The sequence below is a fragment of the Anas platyrhynchos genome, chromosome 2 (genome assembly GCF_047663525.1).
Source record: "Anas platyrhynchos isolate ZD024472 breed Pekin duck chromosome 2, IASCAAS_PekinDuck_T2T, whole genome shotgun sequence".
NCBI classification, from domain to species: Eukaryota; Metazoa; Chordata; class Aves; order Anseriformes; family Anatidae; genus Anas; species Anas platyrhynchos.
In genome coordinates, this window is record NC_092588.1 from 27,088,646 (window position 1) to 27,112,654 (window position 24,009).

General features: G+C 34.1%; 1 protein-coding gene across 2 annotated transcripts in view; it reads left to right on the top strand.

Moving 5' to 3' along the window:
* MMP16 (matrix metallopeptidase 16) overlaps positions 1–22,518 on the top strand; it is a 190,242-nt gene extending 167,724 nt beyond the window's left edge. For both annotated transcript variants that reach the window (XM_027452438.3, XM_027452439.3), the window contains 3 exons: positions 4,360–4,510; positions 8,982–9,097; positions 12,429–22,518. In XM_027452438.3, coding sequence (XP_027308239.1) covers positions 4,360–4,510; positions 8,982–9,097; positions 12,429–12,763 — 602 coding nt within the window. In that variant the 3' untranslated portion in view covers positions 12,764–22,518. The remainder of the gene's footprint in view (positions 1–4,359; positions 4,511–8,981; positions 9,098–12,428) is intronic.
* Positions 22,519–24,009: the final 1,491 nt, after the last annotated feature.

Consider the following 24,009-nt stretch of genomic DNA (forward strand, 5'->3'; position numbering starts at 1 on the left):
AGGTCTTGCAGGATATTATAAGTACATAGACCATGAACAAACATGAATTGGTTGCTGACAACCCTGGAGCACAACCATTCAGCATTCTGATGCTAAAAAGGAATGGTTATGGTTTCTAAAATCTGCATAATTGTTTGCAGTTGTCAGTCTGGAGACTATCTGGAGTTAAATATTAGGTATTTTAAGAGACATATTGCAGTAGAGATAGCCTTTATTTCCAGCAATTTTTTAAGAATGTCAAAGATAGATACTTAGAAACTTCAAGTAATTGCAGTCACAGTTCATCTTTCTCAATTATTTTCCTATGGTGATGATATTTAACAAAGCATTACTGAAAAAATGTAAGACATTTTGACTTTTTTGTCACTTGCTTCATTCTCAGCTTGTGACCTTAACATTCTGCTTGTTGGTATATTGGATCTTACATTAGGGAATAAATGCAGAGAGATGAAAGATTCTGAAGGCTGGCCAGACTTCATGAAACATGTGGTGCTTTATTAAACTCTGTGAGAATAACAAACCTACCAAACAGACCTTGAAAAACAAGTCTGTTAAATAAATACAGTGCTAATTTCTGTCTGGGACATACAGTAGGACTCTGATCAAGCATTATTTATGTATAAGAAGGTTGAAACTATAATTATTTTAGTCTTGTTATGTATTCTCTATTTCCATTGTAATCACAGTTCATGAGGTATATTGACTATTTAATTGTGGAAGTGGAATATGAACCAAATGAAAGCTTACTGACATGCGGGTTCAGTTTTAGTACATTTTACGATACATAAATATAATTTAGAAGTAAAGGAGTTAATTTTCTTTATAGTCATGCCTCTTTTGCACTGATTTTCAGCTTTAACTCCTAATACTGAATTTGAACTTTTCTGAATTTCTCTGATCAAGTCACCCACTTTCTTCCAGCTGAGGGACAGATGCTAAACAGGAAAAAAAAAATAAAAAAATTAAAATGGGCAGTCAGGTGGAGCATTTAGGTTTCTTGTATACAAACATTCCCACTAACAATCAACAGAGTTGTAGCAGACTAAATATATCTTCCAATGTTAAACTCTATAATACATAATAGTTAGTGTTAGAATAGTTAGAATCAATAGACGTTTTGCCCACGTATGTTAAAGCTCTCAATGCCCTACTGTCTCCGTTTTTGGAAGTGTATTTTATATAGTTAAATTTACCTTTTGTCTATTTACCCCAAAGCAATTCGCTTTCTGTCAGAAATTTTGTGAAGAAGGATTTAATTTCTCACTTATGTCATGTTTTTCCTTTCTTTACCTGCTTATACTTCCGTATATATGAACATGTAACAGATATGTTACCTTGCTCAGTACTGCTATCCACTAAAGTGTGCGCTCAACCACTGTTTTGTTTTGCTGTGACTTGATCTTGTTAATAGCTGAATTTGACTTGTTGGGTATGGCTGGTAATGATCAATTCCTAACAACTGACTTTACTTTTATTCCTTGTGAGGCACAAGAAAAGGTAATGGCATTACATACATCACAGCATATGCCTCTCAATGCTGTGCAACAGCTGTCATTTTGAATGATCTTCTGAAACAGAAATGAGCTGGCTCCATATCATTTACTGGATGCCATCTGTTGTTCACACCATAAGTACCAACTACTGAGGTCCAAAATACATGGCTTCTCTTACTGTCGCATTTGAAACTGCCATTATCATCTGAAGTCTTCTGTGTCTGGTCATCTGAATTGGCAGAAGGATAAACCACATGGAAGGAGAGACAATGAAAGATTAGAGATGCTCACCTTCATCATCATACCCTATATAAGTGACTTCTGTAGGGAATCTCAGTAAAGGTAAACGTCAGGGTAGCACAGACCTTAATCCTTGGTCAATACAGACCTTAGCTTTTTGTGACTGTTCTTAGATCTCTATGTCCCTTTTATTTTCAGTACTTCAAATGTCTCTGTATGTATTTGTTCTTAGAACCCTTTCTTCCTTCAACTGACAGAGGGAAAAGATGGATCTGTTGAGCAAACTGTAGTCTCAGTATTTGGAAGTGGGTGGCAAGCAGCTGTGAAGAAGCTGATAAAAAATTTATTCTGGAAACCCAGCATGGGAGGGACTGAAACTATATCCCTTCTCCTAATTAAAACTGTGATAAAACGAAAGCATGCTTTATATCACTTCAGTACAAACAGGGATATAAAGCAAACCTCCCGTTAAGCAAATATTTAATACCACTGAGGGATAGCTAAAATATAAAAACAACGGCAAACCAGTGTTCTGGATTTTCCCTCTTCTTAACTCTGGCATACACCTGATCCTATGTCTTTGGAGTGATACTACATTTCCTTATAAAATAATTATGCAGCACAGCGCCTTAACCTCCTAAGTCTGTGTAACAGCCTGACTAGCCTTACAGGTAAATATAATAATTAATATAAACAGCCATGATTTTATCTTTTAAGATCTCTTTCTAAAAGTGTATGAGGAAAACATATTTTATCATAGAATCTTAGAATGGTTTGGGTTGGAAAGAACCTTAAAGATCACTTAGTTGCAAACCCCCTGCCACAGACAGGGACACCTTCCACTAGATCACATTGCTCAAAGCCCCATCCAACCTGTTTTTGTTGTTGTTTTGGTTTGTTTGTCATTTTTTTCCCCTTAAATTTTAAACCTCATCATAAATAACACTGGACAGCCTAAGGTGAAATATCCAATAGGGCTGTATAAACATATACAATAGGCCAATCCAGTATTTGTGTACCTTCCCTAGACTTCTCTGTAATGTAACTCAGAAGGGTCTACATCAAATCAGGCAACCCTCTCCTTCAGTGTTGTTATTACAATTAGCAGCACTTTTCAGAAACACAGATGAAGGTAGTCCCTTAAAGAGAAAATAAGCATGTTTCCTACATGATGGAGGCTATCATCTAGCTTACAAAGAATGTCCCTGTGGCCTAGATAACATAAAGCAAAAAGAAGACAGGCCCTAAAGCAAGTTCTTCAGATAAATACTAAAACACAGATTATGCTCCATTTTCCCTATTTCTAGGGGGCATAGGAGGATCTTTATTACCTTTTTTTTAGCCTGAGATGTCTGTGTTTGAAAGAGAAATTTTTACTGAAAATACACAGGTAAGATGTGTATTTTGAAGATTAATTAGAAGAAAGTAAAAACATACAAATGAAAAGATGGTTGCAGAAATAGGTCAGCAGGCACAGTACGTTTAAAAGACAGGGAAGAGCCTAGAGGACAGCAGAATTATTGGGGATAGCACTAGTCTAAAGGCTTATAATATGAGGTAATGAATTTGGCGACATGAGTTCATTGAGGAAGAAGAGCTTGGATAGGAAGCTAGAGCAAACTGAAGGTGGGAAAATGGAGTGTTAAGAATCTCGAGAGAGCACAGGGAGCATCCTCTCCAAAATTGTTGCAAATTCTACTTTTGTAGACACGCTCACTGCTAGACCGACAATATATTCAGCAAGTAACTGAAACAGTAGGGATTCAACCACTGAGCATTGCTGTCCAGGAGGCACTACGCCTAAACTGATATTTAAAACAGATTAGGTAACCTTGTGTAGATATTTGCATACCAGCTAGCATCACACAACTACCTTGTGTTATCATCATACACTAAATCAATTGTGTGGTTTTCAATGATCCACTACGCAAAACCAAAGGTTAAATGATATTGCCACTGGTACTAAAAGCAACCACTCATTAATTTCAGAAGCACAGCATTTTCACCTGAGGGACTTCAGAACCTTAGTTTGCAGTCTGTAGGTCACACTAAGGATATGAATATGAATGTATAATATGAAAAAATATTTTAAAATCTACCTGTACATTATGCCTAAGTAATTTAACTTTTTCAGGAGAAAAAGAACACAGACATAAAAGTATTCAGTTTATATGAGGATAAGAGTTTCTAGTTTTCATTTATTTATGTTTTCTTATCTCATTTTGTCTTAAAATTAACTATTTTTTTCCTCATGCAACATTATATACTATTGTATTGTACTGCTGTAAATTCATTACATTACCGTTCACAGAGACCTTTAAAGATGACTTAATTTTCACTCTGGGTTTGATCTCAGAATAGATGGTATTAGAATATGTGGTCCTATTTATGGTCCTTTTGGATAAGAGATGTTTTATAAATACAAGGTATCGGTAATATATTTTATTTTCTAAGGTATTTTATTTTGCATTATCTGCAGTGATATAATATTTTTCATTTCAAAGTTTGTAGCACAATTACTGTACCCTATGGGAATCTTATTTCTTTAGAATGTATTCATTTCAATACTGAGAGTTCTGAAGACTAACACCTATATATGTATGTCTTTATATATGGTTTTGTACAGGTAACAAGTTCTGGGTTTTCAAGGACACTACTCTCCAGCCAGGGTATCCTCATGACTTAATAACACTTGGAAGTGGAATTCCTTCCCATGGTATTGATTCAGCAATTTGGTGGGAAGATGTTGGGAAAACCTACTTCTTCAAAGGAGATAGGTTGGTATATGAATTCTTCAAGGAAACAATTTTGTGGATCTCAACTAAGCACGTTAATCTTTTCTGTTATTTCTCTAAAGAAGTTGTGCCACTTCAACAGCTCAGTGTTTTTTGTGGATGTTATTAATTCCTCCTGCAGAGGGCCATACTTCTTTCATATTTCTTATAATCTACATTATCATTATGTTAGCATACTGATATGAAGTGTCTCTTTCCAGTGGAAAGTTATGATTTAGAAGTCAACAGGCATGTCACAGTTGTGACAAATTTAAATTTAAATATTCCAAGTAATGTAATTAGCTTGCACTCTCACTTTATTTGGGTAGTTTCCTGGTGTTTAGTCTTATGTGCACTATTACCACCTTTTTTTCCTCATTTCTAAACTCTAGCACATAAACAGGCAATGATTCATTTGAAAGTTTTTAAGGTCAAAATGGCTTTGTTGCTACTATTTAAAAATGAGATAAGAAAGGAAAATGACAGCTAACACAGGAAGCTAGAGAACAATTTAAGCAGTTTCTTAGGAATTATTTTTAAATTAAGGCTGTGGTTTCTTTCAGAAGGGACACTTATTTTTATGATTAAAAAAAGAACAAAAGAAAAATGGTAAAATCTGAGTTCTCCTCCAGTCCTGAAACTGACTTCCACTTGTCACTTATTGTCTCCATGTCTTCATTTCCATATCTGCAAAAATAAAGGAAAGAATATTTGTCTACTTTATAGAAATGTCAAGAAAACCCATTGGTTTTTGAAGCTCTGCAAGTTATCTGAATGATGGATAAGTTCAACTTGTTACTATATTTGTTTATTAATATGTTCTGGGTGCTCAAGACACCAATAATAATAAACAAATAATAAACCAATAGAAAACTTATTCTTTCCTAATTATTTGAATGTTTATATTAGTATTGTTAAAAGTATGATTGCTGCTGTTATTACTGTATGGTACTTAGGATTATGAGACATTAATAATGTTCTTGGATGTCTTAAGAAATTAATTTAATGCACATCACAGAATATTTTTAGTTTACTAGTTTAGTAGATAACATAAGTAGATATTTATCATCTTTTAACAGTACAATAATATTGCTTTACAGACTGCCACAACCAATTGTATTGTGAAAGGTTTTGTTTGTTTTTAAAGAAAAATAGTTCTTCAACATCTGGTAAAGAAGGGAGAAACTAAGTCAAAATTTAGTGGTGTTTGAAAATTAGCGAAGAAAGACACCTGTATAATTTGCTTCCTCTTGTTCAGAAGATTGATTATTATATTTTTATTTTTCATGTAAGTTCATTTTCAGATAACAATTTCCCACCTCCACACACCTGGGAAAGTATGTACAGTAGGAATCTGACGTGACCTTCACTTAGTCTTTATTCAGCAGTGTCCTTTTATATTTCCATGCACAAACAGTTACTTATAGTTAATAGTTTCCTAAATAATAATAATAATAATAATAATAATTGGAAATAATATTTTAATAATATAAAAATAACCTTCAGTAAAAAAAAATATGTTGAAAAAGTTTAAACTTAGAGCTAACTAGCAGAATGAGACTCAGCATGATATAAATGCATTGCAGTATGTAAGAAGATCGAAGAACATGAACCTTGCAGAGATAATTGAGCTATTATGGGATATTGACCACCAGTAGGAATAAGCTCATATACCACTAAACTTCTCAATGTGTATCTTTTATATCACAACTTCTTTATTTTATGTAAAGTTAGAGTTGAATTCTGCTGGTTTTAGTAGTATCTACTATAGGGCTGTATTTAATCCTGAGTAAGGTATAGATGTGGCAGGAGGTAGTATTTAAAGGAAATCAAAACATTACACTAGCGTCAAAATAACAATGTTCCTGCTTATGTAACTCAAGGACATGTACACTTGTTTTGATGGTAATCTTCAGTAAAGGAGCTTCAGGGCAGAATCTAGACAGAGTTAAATTTGCCAGAACAACGGTATAAACAAAAAGCAGTTGGAGCAATAGAATAACAAGCATAAAATATTACCTATAAAATTAAAAATATAAATATATTTAGAAGTTCAAATAGTAAATTATATTATAATATTTTTATGTCTAAACTAATTCATGAAATGATCATTATTATTACTTGAAGTGATCCATTTACACAGAAAAGATAACTCTTCAAAGTAATTCTATGAAAGCAAAAGAGGGGACAAAAGACTGCAGAAAGACATTTTACCCACTCTTATTCCTCTCCTTAGAACTGAATAGTGTAGGACAAGATGATAACATGCTTGCTGCACTTCTTGACACTTGGCCTTGTTTATGACCCTGTTTGGTGTGTTTTTTGCACTTTTTAGTTTAAATGAACCTTTTTTTTTTTTTTTTTTTGATTCATAATGTTTAGTTATCTGGTAGTTTACAATATGTAATATACAATATCTGGTAGTTTACAGTATTAACTAGAGGAAAGAACGCATTTTAGCAAATGTTTTTCTATATTTATTTTTACAAAATCACAAAGTGCGTTTTCATTTATTTTCTCCCTTTTATTCTATCAGTCTTTAAGATATAGTAACACAGTTTATATAGTTGGTAAAGCTCAAATCATTCAAGTCGTCACTGGGGAGTCTGCTTGTGAACATTTTGCATGCCAGGGAAAGACAGAACTAGGCTTTTCCTTACCCTGTGGACATGCTCATTGTTCCAGCACTGACTGAAGAGATAGTATCATGATAGGTCTTTTCCTAATAGAGTTTCTCATCAATGCTGAAAAGACAATGCTTTCAGGACTTTCAAGTGTGTACTGACTGTGTCCTCAAAGATGTTTTTTAATGGCAACATATATGTTTGAAAGTCCTATAGGACTGCCTGTTTCCATCATGTAGAAAAACATAGAGGCTATATATGTAAATGGAGCTCACAAGAAGAGCTCCAGGTTGGAAGAGAAGAAATGAAAATGAATGGAATTAAGCAAGAAAGAAAGGGGGTTTTGGGAAAGAGGGATAGAGGAAAACGTAAGATAATTCATAAGAAATGCAGATAAAAATGGAGATTAGAAAATAGAAGATTAAACTCAGTGAAGAGTGAGAACACAGAAATGAGAACAAACAAATGTGTGCAAGCTAAGGCTGAAGAAATGCAGAGTCAGGACATGAGTTATAACTATCTGCATTAGTATTGATTTCAGATCTTCGTTTGCTATTTCTACATGTTGTTTCATTCTCCATGTAAATTCTAAAAGATGTTCCATTTCAAAATAAACAACATCGTTTTGTTGGCTGGTTACTGGTGCATGTGCTACTATATTAAGAAATCAGCTTATAAAAATGATTTATGCATTTGAAATAAAAAAATAAATGCAAATAGTTCTTAGTGTAATTTACCAAATCTGCCACCTTTTAATTTCACTAGAATTTTAAAGCCAGGGAAATGCCAGACATCACAGGGAAATGTTTAGTCTATTCTGTTTTTCAGAAAGATCAAGAGATGAATTGATTAGTTTCTAAGAACCTTCACAAGGAAAAAAAATATTGTCCACTTAAGGACTCTTTAATCTACCAGGATATATCATAACAACCATTTCTAAAAGCTGAAGTCAAATGGTTCAAATTATAAAAAAGGTCAAGAATTTAGCAGGACTATATTATTAATTCAGGTGATATGGAGAGTTTTATAGCCTTTATAGGTGATTTTTCACAAGAATAAAGCTGAATTTGGAAAACTCCCAAAAAACTATGCTCTAACTTAGTGTATTTTAAATTAGTGGAGACAAACAAAATATCTAATAACCTACCCAAATATTATAGCAATATACACAGAGAAACTAAGGATACTCTATGATAACACTTAGATGCATATAGCAGTTTAATCATCTGCATAAGACCAAAGGAAGTATCAACGTTATTTCTAAGTGTAAATAAAATCAAGATTGTAAATATTTATCTGAAGTTCAGGTTGCCTAGAATTTGCATATTGAGGCTTTTTAATTAGAGAAAGACTGGTTGACAATGATGCAGAAGTGCTTTTGAAATTTTCTGTTGCATCGTAACTATGTAATAAAATGACCAGCTACAGTAATGTATATTCATAGGGAGTCAAGTTAAGCAGTTAAGCATGCTGGCATTTTTGTGATTAAAATGTTAGTTAAAACATTTGTGTACCTTTTTTTTCATATGCTGCTTCTCTTTGTTTCACTGTGTTCTAGACATCAAAATTACTCTGATTAGAAGTGGGACACAAGTTGATTTAGTTGTCAAAGTGCAAAAATCTTTTATCTTTCTTTTTTCAGTGTACGTGAAACAGTTATCTAGTTTGCAAATACATTTTATTTCTTTGTTATTTGGTAGTATCTTCAAAGAAAAGAACTCAGGTGTTTTGTGACTATTGAATACAGCAAATGTCAGAAGGAAAGAACTATGTAGTTTCTTGCCTGTTATGTTATATTTTTTTTCTTTGTTTTCTTTTTCTTCTTTAAAAAAAAAAAAAAAAAAAAACAGGTACTGGAGGTACAGTGAAGAAATGAGATCCATGGACCCTGGTTATCCCAAACCAATCACAATTTGGAAAGGTATCCCAGAATCTCCTCAGGGAGCCTTTGTCCACAAAGAAAATGGTATGCAAACACATCTCTGTTTTAATAATTTACTAGTTTACTAACACCCATTATGTAAGATAAAGTAGCAGAGCAGTGATTGACTATTTGTATTAAGTAGTGGAGGAATTTATGAACAGAGGAAATATTTCCTGCTATAGAACTTGATTTTGTGAAAAAGGCTTTGTTTGCTTGCATGTATCACTTAACACAATGAAGGGAAAAGATCTTTCAAATTTAGCATAATAAACATTAATTTTCATTCTTTTTGTTTGTTTTATTCTGTCTTAAATCATTTAATTATTTCTGTTTTCTGCAGAATTAAAGAATGTCTTAGAATGAGTTTTCTAACCACAGTATATCTCCATTTTGCTACTGTCAAGGCATTGGCTGTTTATACAGTTTAGAAGGTAGTACCTTTATTCTGAACAACTAGAACAGGGAAAACAGATTTTTATCTGAATAGACATCTTAATCTGATATATCCTTAGGAATCTATGTTATCAAAGATGTCATAAACCCATTATACAGAAATGCAAATCATGGGGATGTTAGTATAAGGTGCTATTACCTGGACCAAGATGGATCATCACGTACAGGAATCTAGAATTTCAGTTTGCCACAGTTCCAAATGAATGAGAGCAGCCAAAATCTCATCTACTTTATGAGAATTCAGTGCTACCCAGGGCTACTGGCAGGCTGTCCTCAGTTGCACAGAGTGTAGATACCTTTGATGGGAATAAAAATATGCATCTGTCCTCATTTTTCATTGTTGGAAGAAAGTTGTATGGCATTTATGATTTATTTATTAGTAAATTTTGAGTTTCTTGTGCTCACCTCACAGACAGCACATATATGTATTGCCATATTATTTTAATTTCCTTTTAATAATTAGGCAAAAAGATTTCTTGCCATGTATAGATCACTTCCATCTAGTATTTCAATCTCCAACTTAAGTAATTTACTATAGTTTTTTGTTTTTGTTTGTTCCTTTGTTTGTTTGTTTTTCCCAAAATATATCTAATTGCTTCCTTGCTTCATCTCTGTTACAACCAGAAGTAGAAAACATCTTTGGATTCCAGCATTTTGGCTAGACTAGTTTTTTTTATGTTGTTTTTCTTTGGTTTATTTTATTTTTACTGGGAAGTAGATCAGGCATGATGACATTCTGCGTATATTACACTCAATAACTAACTGTCATTTGTAAATACACATATATGTTTGGAAATGGGCACAAAAATTATGTATGCACACACAAGCACAATTGATATAACCTCTTCCCTTAATTACTTTTTAAGCATATTTCTAAAGATTTACATCCAAAAGGAATTTAGCATGTATATATGTTTATATATAGTGAGGCACTTGAACAGGTTGGCAAACACAAGTTGTGGATGCCCCATCCCTGGAGGTGTTCAAGGCCAGGATGGATGGGGCCTTGGCCAACCTGATCTAGTGCCAACCTGATCTAGTAGATGGTATCCATGCCTGTGGCGGGGGGGGGAGGGACGGGGGTTGGAGTTAGACGATATTTAAGGTTCTTTCCAACCCGAGCTATTCTATGATTCTATGATAGCTGTATGTATGCATGTATTTTTTTTTTTCTTATTTTGATTGCACTTCTTATAAAATGGTTTCTCTATTGAGCTCAGGTACATGTGTCTATCATTATGAATGCAAATTATCTTAGTGTAACACTCAGATGAGTGGTTTTCAAAGTACTACAGGGGCAGAACACTTATTACTAAGGCAAAAAAGACTCTTCATAATGTCAGACCCACTTCTCTTTTCTTCCCCAATAGCTTTGATAGTCTGTCTAGCAGCCTTTGAATGAGGAGGGTGGTAAAACATGACATTACATTGTGAAGAAGGTGAAGGGAAAAGGACATTCTTGGGCTTCTCAGGAAGCCTAAAAGGACCCTAGGGCAGAAAAAAAGGCATAAAATGGTATCATAAATTTCCCATTAAACCACTAAGACATTTTTCATGAAATAATGACAGCAGGCATGTCTTGAGAAATAGTTCAGATCTCCACTGCTGCTTATATGGAAATACCAAGAAACAAAAACAGATACCAATATGAAGTAACACAGCTTATCTAGAAAGAATTTGAGTGCATTTTGTCTGGATCTGTTTTCCTTTCTTTGGGTAGAAGAGCTGACATACAAGCTTATCTTCATAGTTCTGTTGATGACCATTTGAAAGCATATCTTCTAATTAAACCAAAAAATTTTTAATTTATTTTGGCTTTCCCTTGTATTTTTATTGTGCAAACCATGCAAATTAACACCTACAGTAAGTCTGATAATAGACAAAAGGATTTCCTTAGCAATTAATACTAACTAATGTCAGTATTTTGGGTTATAGGTACCTGATATATACAAGTTTGTAGATTATATATATAGGTAAGAATATAGATATAGAGATGTCATATCTCTATATAGTCTCTCTATATGTATTAGAATATTTTTATAGATAATACATCAAATTGCTTCAGATGAAGTACTTAACTGGGAGAAAAAAAAAATGTAAAAAATCCATCGATTTGTATTCAGCCTATAAACAGTGGGAGGAAATTCACCCTTTGTGAAAGTTTGCTGTATTTGTTTGTTTGTTTTTCCAGATTAATACCATTTTTCATCTGGGATAATACAGTAAAAGATTTTTGTCAGGGAGTCTCATTCTCTCTCTCTCTCTCTTTTTTTCCTTCTTTTTTTTTTTTTTTTTTTTTCCCCATGGAGGCATATTCAATTGCATCTAAATAATCAAATACCAGCACCCTACAGAAAATTTAAATGTGTACACCTGTTTTTTTGTTTGTTTGCTTTTTGTTTTTTGGCAAAGCTGCTTTTATTTCACAGTTTCCTTCTTCTGAAGTACAGTGGTAGGCTATGTGACATTGAAGAGACAGAGCTCTTATTTCTGGCTAGCTCAGCATAGTAACTTATTTCAGTAGACTTTTCATCTTGAAGAGCTTGAGATGCTTCCAAGTGCATGCATAGAGCTGGTCCCAAGGATTACAGCTCCAGTTGGGCTTTCAATGTATAAACAAATCACCTGGACCCTGGCCTGTCAAAAATAATATATTTTTTTGGGAATTCCTTTATTGTTTGTGGTAATGCAGGAAATAAAACCTTTCTATTCTATAAAAAATAGGGGAAAACAGATTTTCTAGAGACAGGAAAGAAATGAAACTTGGAAAGTTTTGAAAGGCCAATCAGTAGGGTATATTCCTCATATTTTTTATCTTTCTAATTGTAATATAATTTGATACCAGTAGTTTCAGTCATTGGGTGTAGATGGCATGCTTGATCTGATATGACCGTGAATAACTGTGATTTTTCTTCCTCAGGCTTCACATATTTCTACAAAGGAAAAGAGTACTGGAAATTCAATAACCAGATGCTCAGAGTGGAACCTGGCTATCCCAGATCAATCCTCAAGGATTTTATGGGTTGTGATGGACCAACAGACCGAGACAAAGACCGACACAGCCCTCAAGATGACGTTGACATTGTCATCAAATTGGACAACACAGCCAGCACTGTGAAAGCCATAGCCATTGTCATTCCTTGCATCCTGGCCTTGTGCCTCCTTGTCTTGGTTTACACTGTGTTCCAGTTCAAAAGGAAAGGAACACCCCGCCACATACTGTACTGCAAACGCTCTATGCAAGAGTGGGTGTGATGTAGGGTTTTGTTTTGTTTTTTTTTTTCTTTCCCTCCCAGGAGTTTGTGGTAACTTGAGATTCGACACAAGAGCTGTTATGCAGTTTCCTAGCTAGGAGCAGGCATCTGTCAGTCTGAAACAAAGCTGATCTTTAAAACCCAGGGGGTTGCCTGTCCTGCGCATGAGTGGCGATTTGCTCAGCTGGGAAGCTTCCATGATACAAAGTATCTGCTGTTTCTTCAGTCCTTTGTCTTTCTTTGTCATTCAATTTAGGCCTTTCCTCTGCACGCCAAATGCCCGATATCAGGATTAACTAATGAAGAGGAAAAATAATCTCAAATGTTTCTACATTTTTCCCTTAAGGCCTGTTCCCCTTTGAAAAAAAATTTGCTGAAAGTCAATTTTTTTAGAAAAACACAACAACCTGCAATGGAACTTTCAGGAAAGTGAGAAGACCCAAAACAGCTTTGTCTCCAAAGAGGATTGCTTTCTGTCTGCTAAGGATAAAGTCCTACTCCTACTTCCAGTTTGTCAGGTGGGAGACCCAGATGACACGCAGGACTTCAGACTGTTCGGACAGCCATTTTCCAACAAACAAGGGGCCAAAATATCTGCAATATAGTAACAGCCTTAATAATACATTCATTTTGTGTTTTATACAGCTGCTCTGGGCTATGTCCTCAATGTTTTAAACTCATTTATATTCATTACTATATTCAAGCGGAATCTTTTTATTGTTTTTTTTGATTTTGGGTTGGTTTTCCTGCAAAATCTTTCCCAAGCTGTACCAAGCCAGCTGCCCCAGGCCTTTCACAGGTCTGTCAGGAGCACTCATTCCAAAGCATGGTAAAAAGCAGTGTGTCTCTGAAGTGGATTTCAATGAACTTAAAGCAACAGTCATGGTGTAGAGAACTTGACACTGGTATTACTTTGGTGTAACCCTTTGAGAACTATTGCATCAGTTTGCAGAGTCTGGTGGATGTTAATCTTGGTTGTCATTAAATTACAGGATTGTGTTTTGGAAATACAGATTTTAAAAGAAAAACAGTTTTGTTTTTGTTTTGTTTTGTTTTGTATTTAAAACGGATTTCCTGTGACTGCAAGTGAGTGTTTTTAACTACTTGCATTATTGATACAAAAACATTTATAACATAAAGAGAAAACAAACTATATTTACCAGCTACTTTCTGGTTAAATGAACCAAACCTATTTTAATATCTTCTACCACTTACCAAGGATTTTTCTGAACTGGCTACAGTTTTATAGCTTAGCCTTTTATCTTAAGCATCTTGAACTTCTATTTTAAACTATGTTGCATGATAATTCAATTTGCCTCTTCAGAGGTAGAGTTACAGTTTCAAAGGAAAACTAAAATGATGACTCTGATATTGCATGAATATCCTCTGGTGTGTTACCCCCTTGCATGTTCACTATAGTTCTCAAAGGGTTAGTCAAATCTCTGGCCTTTAGCTGAACATGATATCACCGACAGAGCCAAGGGACCACCAAAGCATTTTGTCATTACGTGTAATTTGTGCTAACAGCAGTATTGTCATTTTCATGTGACCTGCAGAGCAGGTTTGTATCAATATTTTTTTCCTAGAGAAAAGTCAGCAACTGACAGACCTCTTTATTGATTTTAGGAGCTGCTTCTTGCAGTGATAGGCTTTACAGTCACTGGGCTGTGAACTTATTAAAGATGGTCAGAATGATGCACCCCAAATGTCAGACACCTGGTTTTTTATGAAAGCCAGGATTTGAGGGGAGTAGCTTTTGCAACAATGAACAGCTTGCCTTGAACTTGATTATTGACCTGTTGACTGTCATTACCAAGTTAAACATTGTCTTCTGTGAACAGCTTCACTGTCTGAATTTCCTTAAAGTGTACTGTCCTATGTCTTTGCTCTTTGACCTTTAACTTGCAAACTGGCACAAACTGAATGGAATCCGGTGTTGCTAATGATCTAAGATGGGTTTAATTTCTTAAAGGCCTGATGTACATTATCCAAAATTAGAGAAAAAAATGTTGAAGTGTTTTCTTAGGAAAGAAAAGACAGAAACAAAAATATTTATGATAGATCTGTAGAAAGGTATTTTGCTATGTATACATGCACACTCTAAAAATGAACTACAGTAGAAATGATTTTTTATTTAACTTGAATACAATTTTTCCATATAAAGTTATCATTTCTACAGATAGCTAGTTATTAATGAAAAGGTTATAGGAAAGTATTAAAATACTTGAAATGGCCAGTATTGGCTTTTACATAAAATGAGACTTTTGTACTACATTCAGCCAATTTCTTACTGATTTCTTAATTCACATAACTGGATCACTTTTTAGAGAGTGTAGGTATATATACACATATATTATGGTTATTATTTTGGTAATGAATAGCTTGACTGCCTTGAATTTATATTTATATTGAGCATAGCATGAAAAATAGTATGCCTTTTTGTTCGACTACATGATTTTATATTGATTTGAGGACTTTATGAACATATGTGGCATGCTATAAAGCATTGCAAATTGTTATTTCTTAGAGCATAAACAGATATACATATGTAACGGCTAACAGAAATGAAGATTAGAAAAAGATATAGTTTTACAACAAATATGCAATGCAGATGGCATTTTTGAGATGTTTTGTAGAGGTACCGCATACTGTAGGTTAGAATTACACCAGTATCAGCCCATAGCATTATTTAGTAAATCCAATTCAGTTGTTGCTGAAAATATATATTAATTGACAGTTAAGTAACATAGGGTATTTACTGCACATCTGCTCATTTGGTGAATTCGGAATTCAATGCCTCTTTGCCATATATATTAATATGTGTGTGTGTACATGCATTTGTGTATTTAGAAATGCATACACACACTCACATACACATACATGCATATTTTAATTCATGCATAGATTTTTATTGTCAACAACCTACTATAACTTATATTTTGCTACAGACAGAACAAAATGATTCATCACCTGTTCCAATTTTGTCCCTTGGTGGAAAATACTAACACTATTTACTCTGCATTTGGTTTTCCTCTACAACAGGAGAACTGGTTTTATATTATCTTTAATTCAGAACAGCATCTCATCTGTTTTTTTGTTCACTTGAAAAATTCACTTCAATTTTTAAATATCTTTCATGGCAGCTTTAACTTTTTGTGCAACTGTTTCCCTGAGAGTAATGAAGTGCTGAGCATGTTGACTGTTGTTTTTTGATAAAGTAACAAAAATGTTTGCATTTGGAGAACTTAATTTTAATTATGCAGGAAGGTAAGTGTGATAAGTCTAGTGCTTGGTATATGGTACATCATAGATACCTGAATACACAAGTTGATTATTTTCTTTTACTCTAAAGTGCATATATATTATATACAGAGAGGGAAAAGTAATATTATATTGGCATGTTTATGTCATGCAGAGCAAGATTTTGTCAGCATTTATCTTATATACTCCTATTTTCAGTAGATTATAATGCAGTCATAAAGGTTTGTTTTAAGTAATAGATGTAGGAGCAATTGTGGTCAGTGGAATTTCCAAATATATGTTGGCTGCCTGAATTATGGAAATTCAGATTAAATTAGTGGTGTTACCTGATTTAGTTTTGAACTCAAACAAGTAAAAGTTCTAATACGATGTTATTTTTTGAACAGTTGTTTTTCTACCAGGGCCTATAATTACAAGCACTAATCAAAAACAAAGTGATTGAGTTCTGCAATCTGGGTTCCTACTCACGTGTCGTAACTTTTCACATAACATTTTTAATAAACTTTTCCATATTGCTACTGTCACAATCTGTACTGTGGAAAAATACAAAACTGAATATTCATTGTGTTAATCAGTTACAGTCTATCAAGCTGACTATACGGGGCTGTGTATCTTCAAAATACTAATGTCTGTATGACACAGGAGGCCAGAGTAGATAACATCACCATTTCACCTGGCCTTTTAATGTATAAAACTATGAAAAGGTTATTGACTGTAACATATTGACACAATTTTTTTTTTTTCCAAAAAATACACTTAAAAAAGTATGTAATTGTATATTTACTGGATAGCCTGAGATTGAGAGACTCAAATGGCTCCAACGGAGCCCTTTCAAGTCTCCTGAATAAATGTAATACATGTTTTATATCTTCCTATGAATTTTTGTTCTTTTTCTTTTATTCAAAGTGGAGAAAAGGGAGGGAATAACTAAAGAAAAAACAAAAAAGCTACTTTTGTGAATGAAAATGACAGAAAATAATATATTCAAACATAAGGGGCAGATTTACACTTTCTCTTGGCAGTGTACTTCACCTCCCAGTTGTTTTGCCAAGACTCTTGTGCTATGAGCACTGTGGGTTAAGAACAGAGTGTAAGACTTAATTTTGAAATTTCAGCTTTTTTTGGCTTACTTCACAATCCTAACATCAGTTAAATGTAGCTTTTGGTACCAAATTATATAGAATAGAATTCTAGCTTGTTGGTTAGAAAAAATGTGTGTAGGGTAGAAAGTAGGTCTGCCTAAAAGCAACGGAAACATTACATTCCTATTCTTTTTTTTTTTTTTTTTTTTTTTTTCATTTGAACCATCACTAGGGCAAAGCTTAAAAAAAGCCTTGTTCCACTGCATTTTTAAGAAAGTAGAAATGCAAACTACCACACCATTAGCAGCCTAAACTGGAGATAGCACAAGATAACCAGGCTGAAGAAAAATATGACTGCAGGGGCTTGCTCTGTCCTGGCTTACATATACATGTATTCTTAGAATGAGGCCTAAGTTTTACCATCAATTGCAGAGGTGGAGGAAGCTTTGTAGCATAGTAGTAAGAGATTTGATGCAGCCATTACAGAACAATAGCTCCCTGTCGCCTTTTGTTGTTGTCAAGACTGTCTTTAGATAGCTCTATTTCCAGAAGTGTAAATAGAATACTGCAGCCCTATGAGCTACAAGGAAAATCATTATTATCAGTGGAAGGAACAAATGTCACTGGCTACTTAGGTGTGCAGCTATGCTGTAAATGAAATAATGTTTTGTGTGAGTCGAGGAACAGATAACCTTTTATTGAATACAATGCTATATCTGTGACTGATAGACCAGTGCTGTTAAGTTAAGAATACTTCCTTGGCTCAAAGTTCACAGACTAGACAGAGTGGTTCGAATAAGATAAGACCATTTAAACATATGTCAGTTACAAAATCAGGTGTAAGTGAACCATGTAACATATAAATATAAAATTAATATGTTTATGCATATAAATCACTGATTTGTCAGCCAATGATCTCATAAAAAAAAAAAAAAATGTAATGTGTGAGTCCAATCTCTCTAATCCATTCTCATGACTTATGTCACAGACTGGTCAACATTGTCATCAGTACCATAGATGCTGAAAATGTCTGGTAAACATCAAAAGCATACCACCACTTGTTGTGGACTGGCTCCATCTTACAATTGATCTAAGGTAGACTCTAGTGTTAGACAGCATAGATTCTCTATGATGTGTTATTTGAGGTATGTATGTAACTAAGAAAACACAATGATAACTGGAGTTCATATTTTGAAGGTTCATCAGTATGTGACCACAGTAAGCATTTGTTCATCAAATCAAAATGTCTTTCCAAGTATGTAGACAGCATTGAACACAAACATCATAAACAGGTTTTGACTCTCAGCATTCATAAGCTGTAGCATATCATCTACAATTTGTAGTCAGTTGCAGCTGTCTATCATCTTGTTGAGATATGACATTCTATGTGAGGTATTTAAAGTATGTTGACCCTGTGGATATAGCCTTAAGTATTTCTCTGGTTTGCCCATAGTACAGATGAAATAAATTTGAGAGACAGGTAAAATATAAATGAAGAAACGTTGATTCAAACTAACATACTAAACAGGATTTTCTACACTTGGATGTGCATGCTGCACAGTGCTGCTTGCTGTCACACTACATAAACTCTAATCATTACATATGCCAGCCATTTATGATGGCACAAAGCTTTCCAGTCATACAGCTTAGTTTCTTCTGCTTCTGTAAAATGACATTGTCCACAGCTAGTAATTATAATAGCCACCACATAAACTAAAGTTTGCTATTTAATTAATAGGCATCTCTACCCTATGAAATTGCATCATATCCTTTTTATAACTACACCCTTAATCTCTTTGGCAAGCTCTCAGCATATCTTAATTCATAGTCTTTCATGCCCCATAAATAAATAAATAAATAAACAAACAAACAAACAATAAAATTTGCTCTTGCAGTAAAATATATACTGAGCATTCTCTTCATCTTGCTATCTGGCACTGACCCATGGAATAATCACTTTTATTCTGTGCCATGCGCATGTCCTGGGTCAGACATTTGCCCATCCATCATTTTGGGAACTGGGTTTCTGGGAAGTAGGATTAGCAACAGAAGGCTGGTATAAAATGGCTTTCTGCAGTAACTGCTTATACCTTAACATTATGACAACAGAGTTTGAAGAGTTTTTAGGGAAGTATTACTTCCCTAATGTATTACATACTGGTAACAATGCACTGTAACTATGCCAATCAGTGCATGCTCAGCTGTGTTCACCACTTACAGAGAGTAGCGTGTTAAATCAGAAAATAATATTTCTTATCCATATTTCCATCCTTATATAATGACATAATTTAAAACCTTGTCTACACACATATTTGTACTTACATGGCTATAAATAAAATTGTCAGACTTGTGGAAGCTGACAGTGCTTAGGATCAGTATGCAGTCAGTGCTAACTCATTTATAAGGTGTGAAAAAAACTGTTTCCCTTACTATGATTTCACAACCTCAAAGAGAAAAAGGAGGTTGGCCAGTAGTGTAAAATGGTGGTTTAAAATACTCTTTATTTTTCAGTATTAACACTTACATATTATATGTAGCCCAAAAAACTCTATTACACAACTGATATATTCAAAATTAAAAGCACAGCCTCATATTTAGGCATACAAAAAATCTGAACAGATTCATATACAATATATGCATTGCTTGGCTATTGCCACAGAAATTTCAGTGCTCACACACTGATCACATTCATATTTTATGGGATTACCATGTTGAAGTCAGCTCTGAGCAGTTTGTTTGCTTAGACAGAGAGTTATACATATTAGTAAAGCACTGTTATACACATTAGAAAAAGATACATTTGATGATGTGTATTCAGAAGACATCACCAGCAACCTACAGCACTGTTTAAATGATCATGGCAAACCACAATTCACACCTGAAAGGCATTGCTGTGGACTATATTTGCATAGCTCTGTTACACCTTACATAATGAAGTACTGTGCACTCAGGTCATGAATCACAAGGCAGATAAAAACTATTAAAAACAAACAGAACAAAAAGAACAACCTTCAGGACATTAATTGTCAATACTCACTCAGCTCACAGAAATGCCTGAGATTGCTATACCCAAGACAATTTAATCCTGAGTAGCAATCCAGTATCGAAGGAATGTGTGATGACACAAATAATCTATCCTCAGTTCTTACACTGTGTAATGCATTTGGTGAAATATTGTCAACTAAGTATATGTCTAACATCCATCCTTAAATGTGTTTCTGAAACCAAGCAGACATCTTTTGTCAATTCATGCTTAAAAGTTTGGACTTGTAGTGTCATTCACTATTACTGTCTTACTGTGTCTGAATGAAAACGATATTATAGGGTAGACTGAGGACTATGAATCTCCCATACAAGATACACAGGCCATCATCTGCTATATATGCACTGCTTTGAGGGTTGTTGTCCTTGGTTCACAGTGATGACAAATACAGCTTTTTAGGACCATTGAAATCTTTCTTAGAGAAAACCTATATTAGTCATGAATTGTCTTTCCAAAACATCTAGGATCCCCAGGAGAGCAAACTAGGTCTTTTGATCAAAGACAGCAGGCAGACATAGAAAAAACAGGGGAAGTGCATTTCCTTTTTTCATTTCTATAAGAATATAAGAAAAGGAATGAGAACACTTAGCTTCATAACTGCAAGTGCAAAGCCTATTTGATGGGTAGGGAAGGAAACAAAGATGATGACTGACACCACAGAAAATTTCATGTACCCACTACCTTGGTTACTGACATTGGAACAAAAAGACATATTATCGGGAACTCAGTGATAGCTTTGAAAGTATTATTGATTTCCAAGAGCTTGTTACACTTTGGAAAGTCCACTGAATTATATATTTGATGTCATATACTACTGGTCTGTCAAAAAGGCACCTCAGTAGAGTTGCTCTAAATCTGACCACAAATACATAGCGAACACACTAAATATATTCTACAATCGTAAATTGTTCAAGAAAGGATTAGTCAAACCATTATCATCCTGAATCTATGTGCAAAAACTTGTCACAGTTTAATGTTTTTACCCTTGTTTTTAGAAATTAGAACCCCATAGTTATCCATCACTTAAAGAACTCTGCTGTATGAGATATTGAAAGAGAAAGAAGCCTTTACCTATGTTAGTCTATATTACAGACAAGTATCTTTATTTCTGTATCTCAGTCCAGAAATATTTGATTTAATAGAAACACACTTATAACCTCTGGATGGATCATGTATCACTTTATTTTTTTATTTAAATTGATGTTGATGATTCAAATGTTCAAATTTCTGATCCCTCCCCCCTTTTATTTATTTTTTCCACTGTGCCTTGACATGTTTTCTGACTGATTGATACAATTTTTAATGTATTGTGATCTTGGTAGACAAGTGAGAAATGGTCTCTTAACTCTACAGATGAAGAAAATAAAATTTTGTTGTCCACCTCATTAATCATATATATTTTCACAGTCTATCACTGGGAAATGCAGCTTTTTGTCAATGATGTAAAGCTAGTACTTTCTCAAAAATACATCATATGCACATTAGAGGAACTTGGAATATATCTTTCACTAAATCTTGTTCATTGCCCAGTATTCCAACAGCTGAGCTCCAAGTTGTTCATTTCAGATTACTAAAGTCTCTGACATCCATTGGCACAGCCATCCTTTAACTTTTATAAAAATTTTGTGGCACAGCCAGCACTAACCATCATAGACTTCACGTTTGCATCTCATGGCTATTCCATTGGTCATAATGTAACAGCAAAGAGCCACCATTTTTGATGCCAACCCTTGCACACTATTTACATCCATGGTTTATGTTGTCTGTGAGAGGTGGGAAGTCTAGAAAGCTGTATTTTGAGAGTATTAGTACTACTTGCAGTGGTACCAATTCTTGTCTTTTCTCTTCCATCTTTGCATTCTTATGCCTGTAATTTATGCCATTGCTACTCCCACAATAACTGTAGGACCAGACCCTCCTCTACACCAAGTCAGTTCGTATACAGACATCAACAACCATTAAATTATTACTCTGGCATAATAGACTAACACCATTGCATGGCTGAAAGTTTTCCTATGCACTGTTTTCTGAATGATCCTAATTTTTAGGTATCATAAACAGTGTATTTATGAAGAGCTCTACCTGTCATCTGCTAGCGTAGGCTGGGAATTAGATTTGTTATGCAGTTCATTCACAGCCTGCAGTGAAAGGTGCAAGTGTTTGACTTCTGCAGGTTTACTGTACATGGTGTATTCCTACATGCTCAGAAGATGTTTAAGGAAGGTTATGTGTGCTCTTTGCCAGTTCTGTGGTTGGTACTGTTAGTGATTAAAGCGTGTATGGCTGATTTTGTTTGTGTGTAGTCAATCAGTTTGATATGTTTATGTACAAGAAGGGTACATGTCTTTTTTTTTTTTTTTTCCTACTACATACACATTCTTGTTTCCATTACTTTCCAAATAACATTCACTTTTTTTTTTTTTTTTCACTCCAAGTGCTGTAATCTTTTATCTGTCAGAACATGATTTATTTTATTATTTTTTTTTAGTCCTGTTTTTTGGGTGTGCTTTGTGATTTTAGAAGCTGATTCTAATTTCCATGTAGTTGCCATTCTTTCCTCCACCTAATTCCCTGTAATTAGAGTAGAAATTAGTCTGGTTCCAATACATTAGCTAGAATCTGCTACAATTATGAGTCTCTTCCCACACCATGAAATCCTTGTTTATCCTCCACCTCTGAGAAAGAAGAAACAAACTTTTCATCTTTTTTCGTGTTTTTCATGATTTTGGTACAGTTTCTAGGATATCTCTGAAAGTGGTTTTATGCATAACATGTAAAACCCATACATTCTTAAACACCAACTCTTTTCAAGCTCTACTTCTTGAACCATCCAACAGTTGCTCACTTAATTTACAAGGCCTGACAAATAACGCAGAATATAGATGTAATGATTTCTCTGTGTCATGCAAATTTCTTATCTTTATTTTCTTTTCTCAGCATAGCCCCATGCATTTCATGCCCATGTTTGGCTCATTAGAATGTATGTTAGTAACAAAATAACTGGAGCTTTTTTTTTTTTCTGCAACTAAATGTCATTTTATTATTGTTATTTTATTTTATTTTATTTTATTTTATTTTATTGGCTCACACAGCATTCTATACAGTAACCTTTTTATAACTGACATATGTTATTCCTTCAGGTAGCTTTTACTGACAAACACAAAGTTTGTTTGTGTGCAAATGCAAGGCTGACTAAATGGTGCTAAAGTGTATTATGACTGTCAGATATAATCAGGCTAAATTTTGTGGTGCTTAGACTGATTTTTTTCATTGATTTTATTGATCAATGCATTGAACAGTGTTTTATTATACACAAGTTGTCTTTTATTAGTAAATCAAGACCTCATAGTGCATTGTTAAACAAAATGGGTTAACTAATCTATGTAACAGTTCACCAAGCTATTATCTCTTTAACTCCTTATAACGTTGTGTCATTAAAGGTCAAGGGGTCATGATAATAATCTCATTGCTGTAGACCATTAACATGACTGAACATTTTCAACAAAGTACTTATGTTTACAATGCTATAACCCTTTGACTGCTGCGGCAACCTTTAACCACAGAAAGTCACATGCTAGAATCATCATTAGGGTTCTTGCCATGGCAATCAAAGAGTTAAGGGCTGTGCAGTGATTTGTTTTATATTTATTAATTTATATTTATTTTTTTTTTCATTTGAGAAGGGGGGAATTGGGGTGGGGCAGTTCTTGTCTGCTGTAAGTGTCTTAACCAAGGGAAGGGTTAAAATGGCTTTTTATACTATTGCATCTTATGTACTTACCATCGTTTCATTGTGTTGTAATTAAAAAAAAAAAAAATCTGTCAATAAATAAGAGAACAGAAAAAAAGTTTCCTAAAGGC